The sequence below is a fragment of the Elephas maximus genome, chromosome 1 (assembly GCF_024166365.1).
Source record: "Elephas maximus indicus isolate mEleMax1 chromosome 1, mEleMax1 primary haplotype, whole genome shotgun sequence".
Classification (NCBI taxonomy): domain Eukaryota; kingdom Metazoa; phylum Chordata; class Mammalia; order Proboscidea; family Elephantidae; genus Elephas; species Elephas maximus.
Window position 1 is genome coordinate 12,798,600 of NC_064819.1, and position 18,481 is coordinate 12,817,080.

At 41.3% G+C, this 18,481-nt stretch overlaps 1 protein-coding gene across 2 annotated transcripts in view; it reads left to right on the forward strand.

The window, feature by feature from the left end:
- Nucleotides 1-18,481, forward strand: part of CASR (calcium sensing receptor) — a 110,311-nt gene that overhangs the window by 75,099 nt on the left and 16,731 nt on the right. For both annotated transcript variants that reach the window (XM_049877901.1, XM_049877910.1), the window contains exon 4: nucleotides 6,762-7,646. In XM_049877901.1, the coding sequence (XP_049733858.1) occupies nucleotides 6,762-7,646 (885 nt within the window). The remainder of the gene's footprint in view (nucleotides 1-6,761; nucleotides 7,647-18,481) is intronic.

Genomic DNA, 18,481 nt, shown 5'->3' on the forward strand with positions numbered 1-18,481 from the left:
TTATGCTCATGAGGAACCAGTACATAGACCAAGAGGCAGTCGTTTGAACAGAACAAGAGGATACTGCATGGTTTAAAATCAGGAAATATAAGCATCAGGGTTGTATCCTTTCACCATATTTATTCAGTCTGTACGCTGAGCAAATAATCTGAAAAGCTAGACTATATGAAGAACTCAGCATCAGGGTTGGAGGAAGACTCATTAACAACCTGGAATATGCAGATGACACATCCTTGCTTGCTGAAAGAGGACTTGAAGCACTTACTGATGAAAATCAAAGACTGCAGCCTTCAGTATGGATTACACCTCAACATAAAGAAAACAAAAAATCCTCACAACTAGACCAATAAGCAACATCATGATAAATGGAGAAAAGATTGAAGTTGTCAAGGATTTCATTTTACTTGGATCCACAATCAACGCCCATGGGTGCAGCAGTCAAGAAATCAAACAACATATTGTATTGGGCAAATCTGCAAAAGACCTCTTTAAAATGTTGAAAAGCAAAGACATCACTTTGAGGACTGAGGTGCACCTGACCCAAGCCATGGTGTTTTCAGTCGCCTCACATGCGTGCAAAAACTGGACAGTGAATAAGGAAGAGGAAGAATAATTGATGCCTTTTTGAATTCTGGTGTCGGCCAAGAATATTGAATATACCACGGACTGCCAGAAGAATGCACAAGTCTGTCCTGGAAGGAAGTACAGCTAGAATGCTCCTTTTAGAAGCAAGGATGGCAAGACTTCACCTCACATACTTTGGGCATGTTATCAGGAGAGACCAGTCCCTGGAGAAGGACATCATGCTTGGTAGGGTAGAGGGTCAGCAAAAAAGAGGAAGACCCTCAAGAAGATAGGTTGGTAGAGTGACTGCAACAATGGGCTCAATCCTAACAACAATTGTGAGGATGGTGCAGGGCTGGGCAGTGTTTTGTTCTGTTGTGCATGGGGTCACTATGAGTTGGAACTGACTCAATGACACCAACCAACACCACCATAAAAACAAACAAAAAAAAAACATTCATCCTCTCATCAACTCTGCCCTTTCCCACCATCCCAACCCCTAGCTACCTGTTTATCTATAGTTTAGCTGTTTCCAGAATGTCATATATTGGAGTCGTACAGTAGACAGCTTTTTCAGGCTCTTTCTTACACTTAGCAATATGCATTTAAGATTCATCCAGGTTTTTTCATTTTTAGCACTGAATAATATTGTATTGGATTCTTTTATTTAAAGATACAGGTTGAATTCATCAAAAAGCAGTTGGTATTTTATGGGCTTCATCTCCTAAAATGCATAACACATCTTTTAGCTGACATACATTTATTTACTCGTTTCACAAGCAGCTAGATACTAAGTCTACTATAATACCAAATAAATGAGTAAATTCATAAAGTATTTTTTAACTTCTTAACAAGTGGTTTTACTATCATAGAGACCCAGCCTAATCTCTACAATGTCAACTAGACCTTCACTATTCTTCTGAACTTATTTTAAAATTTCTTGTATAAAACTTTGCCTTCTTTTTCAGTGTTCAGTTTCTTTCCCATCTCATTCCTTTAGTAAGTGAACTTTCTTCTGCCTTAACTAAAAGGAATGAGACCATACGATATAAATCCCACCTCTCAAAACTCCGAATCTGCCTCTAATCCTGTTGCCTCAAAGTTTCTGCTTCTCTACTGTCTAGCTGAAAGTTTAGGGCAAAGGGAAGCAAAACCCATTTTCTCAGAAATCAGGAACTTACTAATTCAGTATCTTGCACATTCTTGGAATGTAGAATATTCTGTTTCATTCAACAAGTGTTTGTTGAGCACATACGAACAGGTAGCCTTTACCCAGCAGAAGCTCAGCCGTGGTGGTGGAGAGACGGTTGCATTTCCAGATACTAACAGTTCACTGAAATTTTAAGTGCTTTATTAAACATTTGCTTAAAGTAAAAGAAAAAAAGGCCGCAAAGTCTACATGCCATTCTATAAAGTGATTTTTCCCTTAATACCATAAAGTAAACCTTTTTTCGTCTTAATATTTGTAGATCTGTGACATCATTTTATTATCATCAAAAGTTGGAAACAACCTAAATGTCCATGGATGGAGGATCAGCTCAACCAAATTTTAAATTATAAACCACACTTTAATTTTTTTTTAATGTTTACTATTTAAAAGTTTTAAGGGTACCTTTGGTAAATTCACATTTCTGTGTTGGGAGGTCTCTATTTCTTTGGTGATGGACATTATCCCATTGTATTTATACATGTGACAACTCAGAAAGCTGTGTCATCATTTGCCAAATCCTTACTTCAGGGAATTAAAGGTGTTTCCCGTGGGGAAGCCCTGGCTGTGTAAGTCTTGTGCCAAAGTGATCTGACAAAACCCACTGCAGTAAATGGATGGGGCAAGATGCAAACATGCACTGTTAAATTTAGCATACCATACAGTAACATGGGATTGCCAAAGCTGTTTGGAAATATTGTAAATACACAGCTGAAGTAAGTTGTGACCCGTGGCCAACAGGCATAAGATATAATTGTCATCCAGCAAACAAAGACCATGAAGAAGCGATTTTAAGTTCTTTGTAGTTTGGATGGAGGATGAAGTTAAGTTGAACGTGAATTACAAAAGTGCTGAGAGGGTAACTACAATGAAGAGCAGGCAAACCAATGTCAGTTTATATACAGCCATGGTTCTCTGCCGTAGCTGCATGTTGGAATTACACGGGGAACTTCAACGATACTATGCCTGGGTCCCACCCACCCAAGAGATGGCGATTTCATTGACCAGAGAAGCAACCAGGACAAAGGAAGTTTTGCAAGCTCCCTGGGCAAGTCTAATGTACAGCCAGGGCCAGGAACCTCTGCCCTGCAGAGTGGAATTCCAGGCTCAGTGTGTTTCTTATGCCAACCACACCACCGTGTAGGGGGAACAAGCAGACCAGCTAGGATACGGTGGTTAGAACAGTTTTCTGAATCACTCATGAAATTCTCCCCTCTTATGTTACAGAAGTTTTATGTATTTTCAAGGGTTTTTTTTGTTTGTTTTTTTAAAGAAGGATAGACGGTGGTATTTGCCCTACTTTTCTAGCTTTATTTCCTTTTTAAAAACTGGACAAATATAAATACATTCTTTTGGTTTTTTCATTTTTATTCCTTTCAAAGACCCTTTTTGATCCATTTTTCAAAAAGCAGATCAAGACGCAAGTAATGATGGATTTACAAAATAGCCAGGTAGGACTTGCATTTGCAAAATCCTGATTCAGAAGCCTGCTGTTTGGGTCTGCAAACAGCTTTCTAGAAAACGGTAATATCTAAACAAATTGCTCAGTTTTTTTTCTGTGATTTTTATGTATTTAAATTGTTGAAGTGGTATGTGACTGTATTTTCACATATATATATTTAATTTAACTACTTATGAACTGCTGCCGTAGAGCAAGAAGGTACTTATTCTGATAAAAGAAAAAAGTTGTCAACTTGGCATTACAGCTTCCAAAAATCAAAGCTCTTGTCAGAAAAGGCATGCCTGTCTTCAGCAAAGCAGGTCCATTTCTTTCATGGACCAAAGGTCTTTCATATTTTTAATGTAGAAACTATTTTTTCCTGAGAAGGAACATATTAGAAAAATTCATTTTGAAACACTGAACATGTAAAACTAATTGCTTCAGTTGGTGAGCATAATTAAAAAGGCTTTTTTTTTTTCCTGTCTAGTCCCCCAAATTTCTTCAAATTATTTCCATAAAACCCAAAACCAAACCCAGTGCCGTCAAGTCGATTCCAACTCATAGTGACCCTACAGGACAGAGTAGAACTGCCCCATAGAGTTTCCAAGGAGTGCCTGGCAGATTTGAACTGCTAACCATTTGGTTAGCAGCCGTAGCACTTAACCACTATGCCACCAGGGTTTCCTTATTTCCATAAGAAGTTTTAAAACTCTAGAAAACCAGGCAACGAGAGATACTAAATGTGTCTTCGTTACCTAGAAGAAATTCCATCAAGTGTAATTTTGGCTTTGGTTCTTCAAACAGAATTGTCAATAAAGTGAAACTTCCTAATTGGTGAGCCACAGTGCATTGGAGTACAGCAAACAGGTCAAAGCCGTACGAAGATATTGACCCTCTCCAGCTTTGGGATGGCTAAGTGGGGCATGGGGTGGTCGGAACACCCCCTGCTAGGGCTGGTCAGCCTCCTCCATTTATTCTAACGTTTGCCATGATGTAAAAAAAAAAAAAGGAAGCAGCTCTGTGTGATGACTGAACTCACTGGAAAGCTAGGAGAGGAAAGGATGTTTTTCTGACCATAAACGATGCCCATGATGGTTACTGTGGTGATGGGAATTGAGCTCAATGAGCCTAAATAGCTAATTGAGCCTAAATGAGAAACAACAGTTCTCAGAAATTACTGAAGTTGAGGTTACTGTTAGCTAAAGCATTTCAGGGGGGTGGAATAGGGGGACATCAAGTAGGAACGGAGAGCTGGAGGACGGACAAGAACAGAGAAATTTGGCAATAGGAAGAGGAAAACCCTCGGGGCTTCTCTGAAGAACTTCAGGTTCATAACCTATGAAGCCAAACCAGTTGCCGTCAAGCTGACTGCAGCTCGTGGTGATCACGCATGTCGGAACAGACCTGTGCTCCGCAGGGTTCTCGTGGTGATCACCCATGTCGGAACAGACCTGTGCTCCGCAGGGTTCTCAATGGCTGATTTTTCTGACGTGGATCGCCAGGCCTTTCTTCTGGCTCTGAGGAGCCTCTGGGTGGACTAGAACCTCCAACCTGTCAGTTAGCAGCCAGGTACATTAGCTGTTTGCATTACTCGGGAACTCCATCATAACCCATAACCCAGACCAATAACCAGTTGCTGTCCAGTCAATTCCAACTCATGGCGACCTCGTGTGTGTGAGTAGAACTGTGCTCCATAGGGTTTTCAGTGGCTGATTTTTTTTGAAGTACATCACCCAAGTGCCTCTGGGTAGACCTGAACCTCCAACCTTTTGGTTAACAGCCAAGCTTGTTACTCTTTGCATCACCCAGGGACTCCTCATAGCCCACAGGAAAAAAAAAAAAAAAGGTTGCCATCAAGTCAATTCTGATTCATAGCAACCCTATAGGACAGAGTAGCCGATAGGGAACCTGGTTCCTTCCAGAGGCAGGCTAAACCTGTTACTGTCAACTAGGTTCCGACTCATAGAGACCCTATAGGACAGAGTAGAATTTCCTGATGGGGTTTCCAAGGCTGTAATTTTCATGGAGTCCTAGTGGCGCAGTAGTTAAGAGCTTGGCTGCTAACCAAAAGGTCAGCAGTTCAAATCCAGCAACCACTCCTCGGAAACCCTGTGGGGCAGTTCTACTCCTACAGGGTTGCTATGAGTCAGAACTGACTGGATGGCAATGGATTTTTTTTTTTTTTTTATCCTTTTGGAAGCAAGCTGTCAGATCTTTCTCCCACAGAGCAGCTGGTGGGTTCGAACCACCAACCTTTTGTTTAGCGGCTAAGTGATTAACCACTGCACAACCAGGGCTCTTTAGAGGTAGGTTTATTGTTAGGTGCCATTGAGTCAGTTCCAAGTCATAGTGACTGTATGTCCAACAGAATGGAACACTGCCCAGTCCTGTGCCATGCTCACAATCATAGCTGTGCTTGAACCCATCATGCAGCCACTGTGTCAGTCCGTATTGTTGAGGGTCTTCCTCTCTTTCACCGACCCTCTACTTTACCAAGCATGATGTCCTTCTCCAGGGACTGGTAGGTTAGGGAAGCTAAAACACTCAGATCAGAACTTGGGCCCAACAAGCGGAAGGTGTGTGTATGAATATATTACAACCAGTGAGGCAGCACAGAAGAGGTTAGAAGAAACTACACAACAGTGCATTAAGGACTTTCCTTGAAAGGATAAGTATGGCCTACCGTTGTTGCGTTGATTTTATGATCAAACCTGTATTTGAAGGTAGCGCTGTGAAAATCTAAAACAGCTTGTATGTGTGAACATATATGAGTAGGCTTCCTAAGATTTTAGTAATCCCCTAAAAAAAAAAAAGAAACCCATTGCCATTGAGTCAACAGAACAGAGAAGAACTGCCCCATAAGGGTTTCCAAGGAGCAGCTGGTAGATTTGAACTGCCAACCTTTTGGTTAGCAGCCAAGCTGTTAACCACTGCACCACAAGGGCTCCAGTAATCCCTTAACTCCCTTTGTAACTGTTCACAGCTGCTCCGATTTTTTGAGCACATGCTTTAAATCAGACACTGTGTACACATATTCTATCATTTAATATTCATGAGAGTACTGCAAGCTTAAGTATTAATTATTTTACAGATATGAAAATAAGGCTTGAAGTGGCCAAGCAGATTATTTAAGGTCAGTTATCTCATAAATTGCAGAAATGGGATTCTGCTTTTAAAGTCCAGCAGTTTTCCTCCTTGGAGGCTGCCTCCCCTTACGGTTATCATTCAGAGAGAGGATGGACCTCCTCCCATTTTGTTACCTACACACGTGTGCACATGTAGGAACCTCTTGGAATCCATGATGGAAACCCAACCCATTGTCCATCCCTCAAAATCCACCAGGAGTTAGAAGCTCCCTGAGAGACTAACAGGTGCTTGGGTGCTCCCCCTGTAGTGGAGAAGATTCTGGTTCTCACTCTTCCATCCTGTCTGCAAAGATCAGCCTGTCCAATGAATGAGTGCTTAAAAAGTCATGTCCACAACAGCCTTGAGGCTCTCCTGGCACCTCACTCACTCACTCATTCATTCTGTGTCCTTGTTTTGTTCCAGGTCAGCTACGCCTCCTCCAGCCGACTCCTCAGCAATAAGAATCAGTTCAAGTCCTTCCTCCGTACCATCCCCAATGATGAACACCAGGCCACAGCCATGGCAGACATCATCGAGTATTTCCGCTGGAACTGGGTGGGCACGATTGCCGCTGACGATGACTATGGCCGGCCAGGGATTGAGAAGTTCCGAGAGGAGGCTGAAGAGAGGGACATCTGCATTGATTTCAGCGAGCTCATCTCCCAGTACTCGGATGAGGAAGAGATCCAGCACGTAGTGGAGGTGATCCAGAATTCCACGGCCAAAGTCATTGTTGTCTTCTCCAGTGGCCCCGACCTCGAACCCCTCATCAAGGAGATCGTCAGGCGCAATATCACGGGCAGGATCTGGCTGGCCAGTGAGGCCTGGGCCAGCTCCTCCTTGATAGCCATGCCGGAATACTTCCATGTAGTCGGAGGCACTATTGGATTTGGCCTGAAGGCAGGGCAGATCCCAGGGTTCCGGGAATTTTTGCAGAAAGTACATCCCAGGAAGTCTGTCCACAATGGTTTTGCCAAGGAGTTTTGGGAAGAAACATTTAACTGCCACCTCCAAGAAAATGCTAAAGGACCCTTACCTGTGGACCCTTCACTCAGAGATCACAAAGAAGGAGGCAGCAGGTTTAGCAACAGCTCCACTGCCTTCCGACCTCTCTGTACAGGGGATGAGAACATCAGCAGTGTCGAGACCCCTTACATAGATTACACACATTTACGGATATCCTACAATGTGTACCTGGCAGTCTACTCCATTGCTCATGCCCTACAGGATATATACACCTGCTTACCTGGGAAAGGGCTCTTCACCAATGGCTCCTGTGCAGACATCAAGAAAGTTGAGGCTTGGCAGGTAAGTCTTTAACTTAATCACAGTTTTCTGTGTAGTGAAATGGAGTCCCTGGGTGGTGCCTACGCTTAATGTGCTTGGCTGTTTATCGAAAGATTGAAGGTTCGAGTCCACCCGGAGGTGCCTGAGAAGAGAGGCCTGGTGATCTACTTCTGAAAAATCAGCCATTGAAAACTGTGATACACATGGGGCCACCATGAGTCAGAATCAACTCAAAGAGAACTGGTAGACTGGCGTCATGAAGCAGAGTTGGGCTGATCCAGGCAAAAAAGATAAAATGGTTACCTCAAAAAAAGGCAGTATCTGAATGAGGCCACTAAATGGAGTTTTTTATTCAAACTACCTTTTCAAATATCTAAGCAACTGACTTCTGCAAAATAGTAATTTCATTTGATTCCAGTTTAAGGTCTCGGCTCCGCTATTCCTTAGTCTGGCTCAGAGTGCTTAAAATGTGGCCCATAAAGATTTTTATATGCCCTGGAACAGATTTAGTGTTGAGCAGAGTGTTTTTCTAATTCCTAAAATAAAGATATTGCTCCCTGGAGAGTGACAAGTTTTGTTGAGTACCTGTTACATTCCATACACTCAGGGGGCATGAAGCTAGTGTAATTGTGTTTCATCCCCACTTACAGCCTCTGCTGGACCACCCAACAGGCCAACTAAGCTCAAGCTTAGGACACAAGATAACCAAGAGCACAGAAATTACCTCTTCTTAAAAGAAGTTGACATTGGATATTACAAAATGAAGCACTGAAATAGTTATCATAGAAAAAACTTAGAACTTAGGTGGCATTTCTACACTTAATTTGTAGTGTCTAAGCAAAAAATTATAGCTAGAACAGCTTGATATACAGAACCCAACTACCACAGACCTTTGGGAAAAGATACCAAGAAACAAAGTGTACAACTTATGACTGACATTGCAGGAGTTTTCCTGGGATGAGAAGGAGAGACTGTCTAGACTGGCAGGGGGAGCCAGGACTTGCCCATTCTCGGCCCTTCTTTTATGAGAAAATCTTGCTCAAATGTCATCGTTGGCTACAATTTCTAAAGGCTGTGATATACTCAGAGAAGCTTCCTTCCTCATACTGTAGCCCTACCCTGGCAAAGAAAGAGGAGTTTAATGAAGGTCAAAGACTAAAAGGACTTCAGAAACCATGATGCTAAGGTGTGGATTTTTAAGGAAGAGGAATAAAGGGTCAATCTTTCCTCTCATCCCTTCTTTTTCCTCTCATCCCTTCCATGTCCCTTGGAAGGAGGGGCCCAGCTCTTGAAAAGCCCGAAGGACCAGTGTGGGTTCGAAGGGAAAAAGGGCTTCTAGAGGGCAATTTTAGCCAGTTCTGCTGTTTAATGACTCCTCTCCCAGACAAGAAAGTAAGATCCAGATGGGCAAGACTAGAGTTCAGGCCTATGAGAAAGAAGCCAAGAAAGAGTTATGCTGTAGTCAGGATTGGGACTTTAGCTGCATACAACAGAAAACCCAAACCAAACTGGCTTAAATAGAAAAAGGAAAGTTAATGGCTTATGATACTGACAATTTCAGAAATATTCCAGCTACAACAGATACTTTAATCTCCATCTCTTCATACTTTTTTCCTCAGGGTTGGCTTTGTCTTCAGCCTCTGTAGCAGCTTCAGGCTCATAACCTCCTTACTGCTGGCAGTATCAGTAGAAAAGGGAGTTTTTCTCAGGAGTCACAGAAATCACGTTGATTGGCCATACTGCGTCATGTGCCCATCCTTGAACCAATCGCTGTGTCCATGATATTCAGTGCTCTGATATAGAGAGTAAGGGAGAAGTCGATCCCCAAAAGGAAATCCCAAAAGGAGGATGAAACAGAAGCAAAATAGCCAAAATAATATTCCGCTACACAGACACCTTAACTTGACAATAGTCCATGTAAAGATGTTTCCTCCTGGCTCACACATGGCCTGTAACAGTTCATCCAGGACAGGAGACCAGATAGAAAAATGGGCTCAGAGCTCTAGGGGAGAAATAACATGTGGACATTTTCCAGAACATTCTCCATGCTTTCTTCTCAGTCTCCTTTGAGCCCCTGGAATCAAGGTTGTTGGATGGGCATTCTGGAATTTAAGATGTTGGCCATGATTAGACTAGTAATTATTCACTCTGTTAAGACCTACATGGAAACCTATCACCTGTGCAATATGATTCAAATATCTTATACTAGAACTCCAAGCCTGCCTTCTCCCGATTCTTCTCTTATCAACCAAGCTGCATGGTGCCTCCCCACACATCACTTACTAGTTTTTGGCACAGCGTCCTTCCTTAGGCTATATCCCATACCTCAGGGACACAGTTTTTGTTTCCCCTATTCCATTGTCTACGGAGTCTTTGGGAGGCACAAATGATTAAGCACTTCTTCCAGAGGTGCCTTGGAAGAAAGGCCTGGGGATCTGCTTCCAAACAACCTTGAAAACTCATCAATTGGTTTGGTTATGTGGTTTTTTAATTCCATTTTCCACCATGAACTTTTCAATCTTTTCAAAACTCACTTTTTCGTAGATGTCCTTTCAAATCATAACTCCCACTCTCTGATCATTATTTTTCCCTCATTTTTGCTTATATATCTAGCTTAAGCTTTCACAGATTTCAGTTAACCAAAATAGATTCTTATTAATTAAATGAGAATCAGTCATGATTGTTTTACTTTATTCCTTTTTCCTCCAAAATATATCAGTCTACTCATATGCCTTAAAAGTAACTCATTGCCATCAAGTTAATTCCAACTCATAGCGACCCTGTAGGACAGGGTAGAACTGACCTACAAGGTTTCCAAGGAGCGGCTGGTGGGTTTGAACTGCTGGGCTTTTGCTTAGTGCCAAATGGTTAACCATTACACCACCTTTTTTTTTAGGTGGAATTAATTTTAATAACATATATATTTTTTAATAATTTTTATTGTGCTTTAAGTGAAAGTGTAAAAATCAAGTCAGTCTCTCACACAAAAACCCATGTACGCCTTGCTACACCCTCCCAATTACTCTCCTTCTAATGAGACAGCCCGCTCTCTCCCTCCACTCTCTCTTTTCGTGTCCAATTCGCCAGCTTTTAACCCCCTTCACCCTCTCATCTCCCCTCCAGGCAGGAGATGCCAACATATTCTCAAGTGTCCAACTGATCCAAGAAGCTCACTCCTTACCAGCATCCCTCTCCAACCCATTGTCCAGTCCAATCCCTGTCTGAAGAGTTGGCTTTGGGAATGGTTCCTGTCCTGGGCCAACAGAAGGTCTGGAGGCCATGACCATCGGGGTCCTTCTAGTCTCATTCAAACCATTAAGTCTGGTCTTATGAGAATTTGGGGTCTGCATCCCACTGCTCTCCTGCTCCCTCAGGGGTTCTCTGTTGTGTTCCCTGTCAGGGCAGTCATCGGTTGTAGCTGGGCACCATCTAGTTCTTCTGGTCTCAGGATAATGTAGTCTCTGGATGATGTGGCCCTTTCTGTCTCTTGGGCTCATAATCGCCTTGTGTCCTTGGTGTTCTTCATTCTCCTTTGCTCCAGGTGGGTTGAGACCAATTGATGCATCTTAGATGGCTGCTATTGCAGCACTTTTAAGTAATTTATGAGCACACAACACGCAATTACCTCCTGACCTTCATACAGATTCTAAACCCTCCTCACAGCCCCCCTTGGCTCTCTCTTCACTCTTATTCCCTCATTGTACTCTAAGCTTCATTCTGTGTACAGGATGCCTGACACGTAAATATTTGTAGAATGAATGAAGAAATGAATGAATGAATGAATGCGTAGGAGTCTAGTTGATCTGTCCTGAGAATTCTACCTGGAGGCTTTTGCACGGAATGTTTTACCCAATCACCCATCTTGACTCAATCACTGTGGCCAGGGTATTCTAGGCTCTGACTGGCTGAGCCTGATTCATGTGCCCACCTATCAATGGAACACTGCATAAGTCTGAGGATTGCCTTCTTTCTTCTTTCTCAGGATGGTCACACACAAGGCATGCCTCCTCCTCTCCTCTGTCTCACACCACTCACTAGTCAAAAAACAGGCGTGCATCATGACAGAATCATGGTGATAACAAATCAAGATGGAGTTGATCTTTCCAGCAGTTGCTGGTACTGTTGGGTGTTGAGGAATGAACTGGGGTGAGAGACAGAGGAGATGAAGGAGAGGTAAGATGATATGGCCGAGGTTAAAGAGAGGAATTGGCCCTGAATCTTCCCTAAGATTATTGCACAAAAACTGGGCAAGAAGCAATAGGGTTGTTGTCTGTGTGAACTGTCTCTTATGATCTGTGTGAATGGAATGCTTTGGGGACTCCCATTTTCCCTTCTGTGCTAAGAAGTGACATCATGTGTAAGAGCTAGAAGTCCTAGACAGAGTGGGGGATTTTTAGTCTCTAGACTTTGACTTAATTCAATTGACCCTTAAGGTATGTGCCAAGAGGTGATTCCCATTTATGCTTATAACTGGCTATGGAATAACTTTAAAATTCTTTAGAGGAAATACCCTAAAAGGCCACAAGATGGGAATATTACCACATAGAAGATATGTTACTGGCTACATGTGTGCATGTTATACACATTTGCCCCTCTTTCTAGATATGTGTCTTTTTCGATGTCTGTTTTTCTCTGTGAGACTGTCTGTGTCTGTGTATGTTATGTTCTATGCTTAAGTCTATATCAGCCTTTTCCTTTCACTTCCCCTTCATTTGTTTTGTCTTTCTTTTCATATCCCTCCCAAAATACATAAATCAGAAGCATTTTATATTGAATTACAATCTTGAGTAAAATTTTACATTTTCATTTCCAATAAAACAATGAGTCCCTTCTTTTGAAATTCTAAAAGCAAAAAAGTCCTCTCTCTGGAGGAAATATCTGAATTATCTTTTAATTTATGCTGCTTTTTGTCAGTCAGTTATTACCAATTAAGGGTGAAATGGTTTCCACTTCCACCTTCCCAGTTATATGAACTAAAGGCAAGGTATCCCATGAGTCAGAATAGACTCGATGGCAATTGGTGGGGGTGGATTATGCTGAAAATAAGGTGTTCAAATGCTAAACTTGGGTGGCAACATGCCAAAAGAAGTATTAAAGGTGTTTAAAGATATGGCTTAATAACTAGTAACTGTTAATGGACAACGTGCAAATTTTGACTAAATAATATTTTCATGTTGTTGTTAGTTGCCATCAAGTTAGTTCTGACTCACAGCAACCCTATGTACAACAGAACGAAACACTGCCTGTCCTGCGCCATCCTTACAATCATTGTTATGCTTGTGCCCGTTGTTGCAGCCACTGTGTCAATCCAGCACATTGAGGGTCTTCCTCTTTTTTGCTGACCCTCTATTTTACCAAGCATGTTGTCCTTCTCAAGGGACTGATCCCTCCTGATAACATGTCCAAAGTATGTAAGACATAGTCTCACCATCCTTGCTTCTAAGGAGCATTCTGGCTCTACTTCTCCCAAGACAGATTTGTTCGTTCTTCTGTCAGTCCATAATATATTCAGTATTCTTCACCAAGACCATAATTCCAAGGTGTCGATTCTTCTTCAGTCTTCTTTATTCATTGTCCAGCTTTCACATGCATATGAGGCGATAGAAAACACCATGGCTTGGGTCAGGCACACGTTACTCTTCAAGGTGACATCTTTGCTTTTTAACTCTTTAAAGAGGTCTTTTGCAACAGATTTGCCTAATGCAATGCATCTTTTGATTTCTTGACTGCTGCTTCAATGGGTGTTGATTGTGGATCCAAGAAAAATGAAACCCTTTACAACAGTATTTTCATGCTCAAGTGATTTGTGAGGACAAAATACTACACTGCTCTGCACGTTAGACTTTGAAGTAAGGAAGAAAACAAAAGATATCATTTGAGATGGGCCTTGAAGGATGAGTAGGATTTGCAGCCACGGGGATGGATCTGTTCCTTGGAGAAAATGTTCAATGTGGAGGCAGGATATATACAGCAGCATAGATGAATGGCAAGAACTTCATGCTGAGCAGAAGAACCCAGACCACAAGAAGCACGTGCTGTATGACGCCATTCACATGACACCCTGTCTCTGGCAATACAAGCACATCAGTGGTTGGCTGGGGCTGGGCCTGGGGATTGACCAGGAAAGGGCACAGGGAAAATTTTGGGGTGATGGTAGTGATGATTACGCCATGTATACATTTGTCAAAACTCAGAACTGTAAAATTAAAATGAGTACACTTGATCTTATGTAAACTATACCCAATAAAAGTTGATTAAAAAAGAAAAAAAGCAGAGTCGCAGGGGTGAGACAGTATAGATCAGGATGTCATTCTCTTTGGACCACTTTTTCGATTATGGCCTCTTCTCTTGCCACAAGCGATATACATGTCTCCAACATCCCATTTCTAAAATATACCTATCTGCCCAGCCTAAATTCCACACTAGTTAGCCAGTTGTAACTAGAGGTAGACAACTTCAAATACTGTCTAATCCAAGTCCTGCACTTGAGTAGGTAGTGTAGTAAAACGGTTAAGAGTTTGTACTCTAGAACCAGATTGACTGAGTTTAAATTCCAACTGCTATCTAAGAGCTTTATGACCTTAGCAAGTCACTTACCATCCCTGTGCCTCAATTTCCTCACCTGAAGAATGGAAATAAACAAACTTATAAGGTTATTACAGGGGCAATACTAGTTAATATGAGTAAGTGCTTAGGATAAACCCAAACTCATTGCCATCAAGTCAATTCCGACTTATAGCAACCCTGCAGGATAGTGCCTGTATATAGCAAGTGTTCAGTAAATATTAGCCTCAAGTATCATTCTTTTATAGGTGAGGAAAGTAAAACCCAGAGCAGCCAAAATGATTCCCCCATGGTCATATGTCCATCGATTCCAACTCATAGTGATCCTATAGGACAAAGTAGAACTGCCCCAAAGAGTTTCCTAGGCTACAGTCTATGGGAGCAGATCACCAAGCCTTTTCTCTGGTGGAACAGCTGGTGGGTTCAAACCTTCAACCTTTTGGTTAGCAGCTGAGCACTTAACCGTTGCACTACAAGGGCTGCGGTCATATGTCTAGCCCATAAGAAGGACTGCATCTGCTCCAGGCAGTCTGTTCCCTGTTGAGACTAGGGTAACTACTGAAATAAACTTGTGACCAGTTTGTCTCTATGAGCACATGCTTTCTAGCTCCTGGGAGGCTGCCAGTTCAGCCCATGGATTCAGTGAAGACACTGGTCCACAGCTCTCCCCAGAGGGAACCAATTGTCCTGACCCCCAGGTTCATACACAGACACAAAGAGAAAGTATAGCGTGCAAATAAGTGAGAATGGACACGACCGATCAAGTTCAAGCATATCCAACATCTCTTTGTCAATCTTGAATACTACTGTATCCATTGTCCCTAAAACAGTGCGTGCTTGGCCCATAATAGGGCTGCTAAATAAATACTTGTTGAATGAACAAATAAATAAAGGAAGAAAATGAGACAAAGATAAATACTGGGAGAAGATGGGGTTAAGTAGATGGCAGTAGATCAGAACTTGGCTGTGGGCATAGATAAGGGAGAAGGTGAATGGTTGCAGAGAAGTGGGCGGAAAGCTCATATAAGAAAGCCACAGTAATTCTGACTTCATGAATTTGGGCTGGCACTTTCTCCTTCAGTATCAATAAAGTAAATGACTGAAAAAAAAATCCACATTGCAAAGGATTTAAAGAGTATTAATAGGATTAAAAACCAAAAATCGGTTGCCACCAAGTCGATTCTGACTCATAGCAACCCTGTAGGGGAGTAGAACTGCCCCATAGGGTTTCCAAGGAGTGGCTGGTGGATTCAAACTGCCAGCCTTTTGGTTAGCAGGCAAGCTCTTAACCACTGCGCCACCAGGGCTCCTCTAAATAGGATTAGTAAGACAGAAAAATCCAGAAACCATTAATTTTAAATTATTCATATTTTTAATTGATACAGGTTTCCTAATAATCTTTATCAGGAACAATTTATTAGCTTCATTTGTACTAATAAATATGCCTAGAAGAAAAAAAAACTTTAAAAAAATCTAATTTGACCTTTTTTATTTAAAGAAAAAAGAAAAGGTTGATCCTTCCCACAATTAGTCTGAATTAATTTGTTATACCTAATTAAATAATCCAGACTCTCCTCTATATTGGGACTTCCAGTTCTACATTTCAGCTGTTGGCTTAACTGTTCTATAAGAATGATGACAGGACTACACCCGAGGTGAAGGGAACAGCCAACACACACACACACAAAAAGGCCAAATTAGATTTTTTTTTTTTTTTTGGTGGTGCAGTAATTGAAGCGCTTGGCTGCTAACTGAAAGGTCGGTGGTTTGAAACCACCAGCGCTCCTCAGGAGAAAGATGTGGCAGCCTGCTTCAGTAGGATCTACAGCCTTGGGAGCCCCACAGGGCAAGTCTACTCTGTCCCCCAGGGCCGCTATCAGTCAGAATCGACTCAATGCTGTTGGTTTTTGATCAGGCAACTCCCAGCTATTACACCAACATTACTGTACGCTGATGATTCCAACTTTGCTTCTCCTTGGGAAAGTGGTGGAACTTGTATAATCAGTTTGCTGTGTTTTTAATGTTTCCTGAGAATGAAATGCATTTCTATAACTGAAAACATACCATGCGAAATATTTAGCTGCAGCCTTCTAAAGAGGCCAGAGAGGTAACGTTTCCCCAGAAAAATCCAAGACCTCCCTTTTTCTTTTACAAAGAGAAAGTTAAAATTTTATCCTATGAAAATGATAATACTTCTACCCTAGCACTCTTAAGTAGGGTCTTTTAGCACATTTTAAAACACTCTGCTAATGATTTAACCTGTAAGAGTTTTTTGTTTGTTTAAATTTTTTAATCAGAACATAAGAACATAGGTTACAGTTACACCTCAGAGGGAGAAATTGTGTTATTCCCGATCCCATAGTATAATATTTATTGTTTTGCTTTTTAATGTATGGGTTTCAGTTCTGACCAATTATATAAAAGCCTAATACAGCCCTTAGTGTAAGTCTTTCAAAAGGTGAGTCCGGACCCTTTTTACTTCATCTGAAAGTTCCTTTGTTTATTTCAGTATAGGAATTACCCCCTGCCATTGAGTCGATTCCCACTCATAAGGACCCTATTGAAATTAAAAAAAAAAAAAAAAAAATTTTTTTTTTTTTTTTTTTAAATTAGGTCTTCGTATTTTCAGTCTGAACCAGCTCGATTGCACTGGCTAGAGTCTCCAGTCCAAGACATCCCTCTGTTGTTCCTAATCTTGGAGGGAAAGCATTCAGTCTTTCACCCTTACCTGTAGGTTTTCCATAGGTTCCGTTTGTTGGGATGAAGAAGCTCCCATCTATTTCTAGACTGCTGAGAGTTTTTATCGGGAATGGAGGTTGGATTTTACCAAACATTCTTTCTGAATCTTTTGAGATGATCATCCAGTTTCCTTTTTGTAGTTTGTTAATGTACTTGAACTTTGTTGAACTGAGCTTATATTCCTGGGATAAATCCTACTGGGTCATGATGGATTTTTCTTTTGGTATATGGCTGGATTCAACTTGCTAAAATTTGGCAATTAAGAATTTTTGTTTCTATGTTCATGAGGGACATTGGTCTGTAGTTTTATTTTCATTTAATATCTTTATCTGGTTTGGGTGTCTGTGGAATGGTGGCCTGATAGAATGAATTGAGAAATAACTGCCTTCTCTCCCATTTTCTGGAAGAGTTCATGTAGAATTGGTATTACTTTTTCCATAAATGCTTGGCAGAATTCATCAGTGAAGCCACTTAGGGCTGGTTTTCTTTATAGGAAATTTCTGAACTGCAAATTCAATGTCTTTAATCGATACAGGGCTATTCCAGTTATCTGTGAGGCAACTTTGGTAGTTTGTGTCTTTCAAGGATTTTGCCCACATCATCTAAGTTGTCAATTTATTGGCACAAAGATTCCAGGGTGCTTCCTTTTTTGGATCAGATGCTTGCACTGCCCCCTCTTCTGTTGTACCCATCCTTTATCTCCCTGACTCACCTAAAGCTAGGCTTGATGTGTCTCGGTAAACTCTCAACAGCACGTATCTTAGGAGTTACCTTGTTATCAAGGTCCCTGCTTGCTGCTGAATATCAGCTCCGCCCATGAAATCATATTTGGATTTTTTTTAAATCCCTTCCCAAACCTTTTTTTAAAACAGCTTTATTAAGATATAATTCATATACCATGCAACTCACCCATTTAAAGTGTACAATTTGCTGATTTTAGTATATTCACAGATACATGTAACCATTCCCACTATCAATTTCCGGACATTTTCATCATCTCAAAAAAAAATCCATATCTTTTGGCTATCATCCCATCATCCCATCTCCCCCAGCCCTAAGAAACCACTGACCTACTTCCTGTCTCTATAGCTTTACCTGTTCTAGACATTTCATATATACAGAATCATATAATATGGGGTGTCTTGTGACTGGCTTCTTTCACATAGCATAATGTTTTCAAGGTTTATCCCTTTTGTAGCCTGTATCAGTATTTCACTGCTTCTTATGGTCAAATAATATTCCGTGTATTGATATTCCATATTTTGTTTATACATTCATTAGCTGATGGATGTCCAGGTTGCTTCCACCTTTCAGCTGTTATGAGTAATGCTATTATAAACACCCATGTACAGTTTTCTGTGTGGACGTGTATTTTTTGTTCTCTTGGGTATATACCTAGGAGAGGATATTCTAGGTCAAATGATAACTCTATATGGAACTTTTTGAGGAACTGCAAGACTCTCTTCCAAAGCGGTTGTCCGATTTTACATTCCCAACAGCAATGTTTGGAGAAGTATACTGATTTCTCCACTTGCCAAAACATTATTACATGA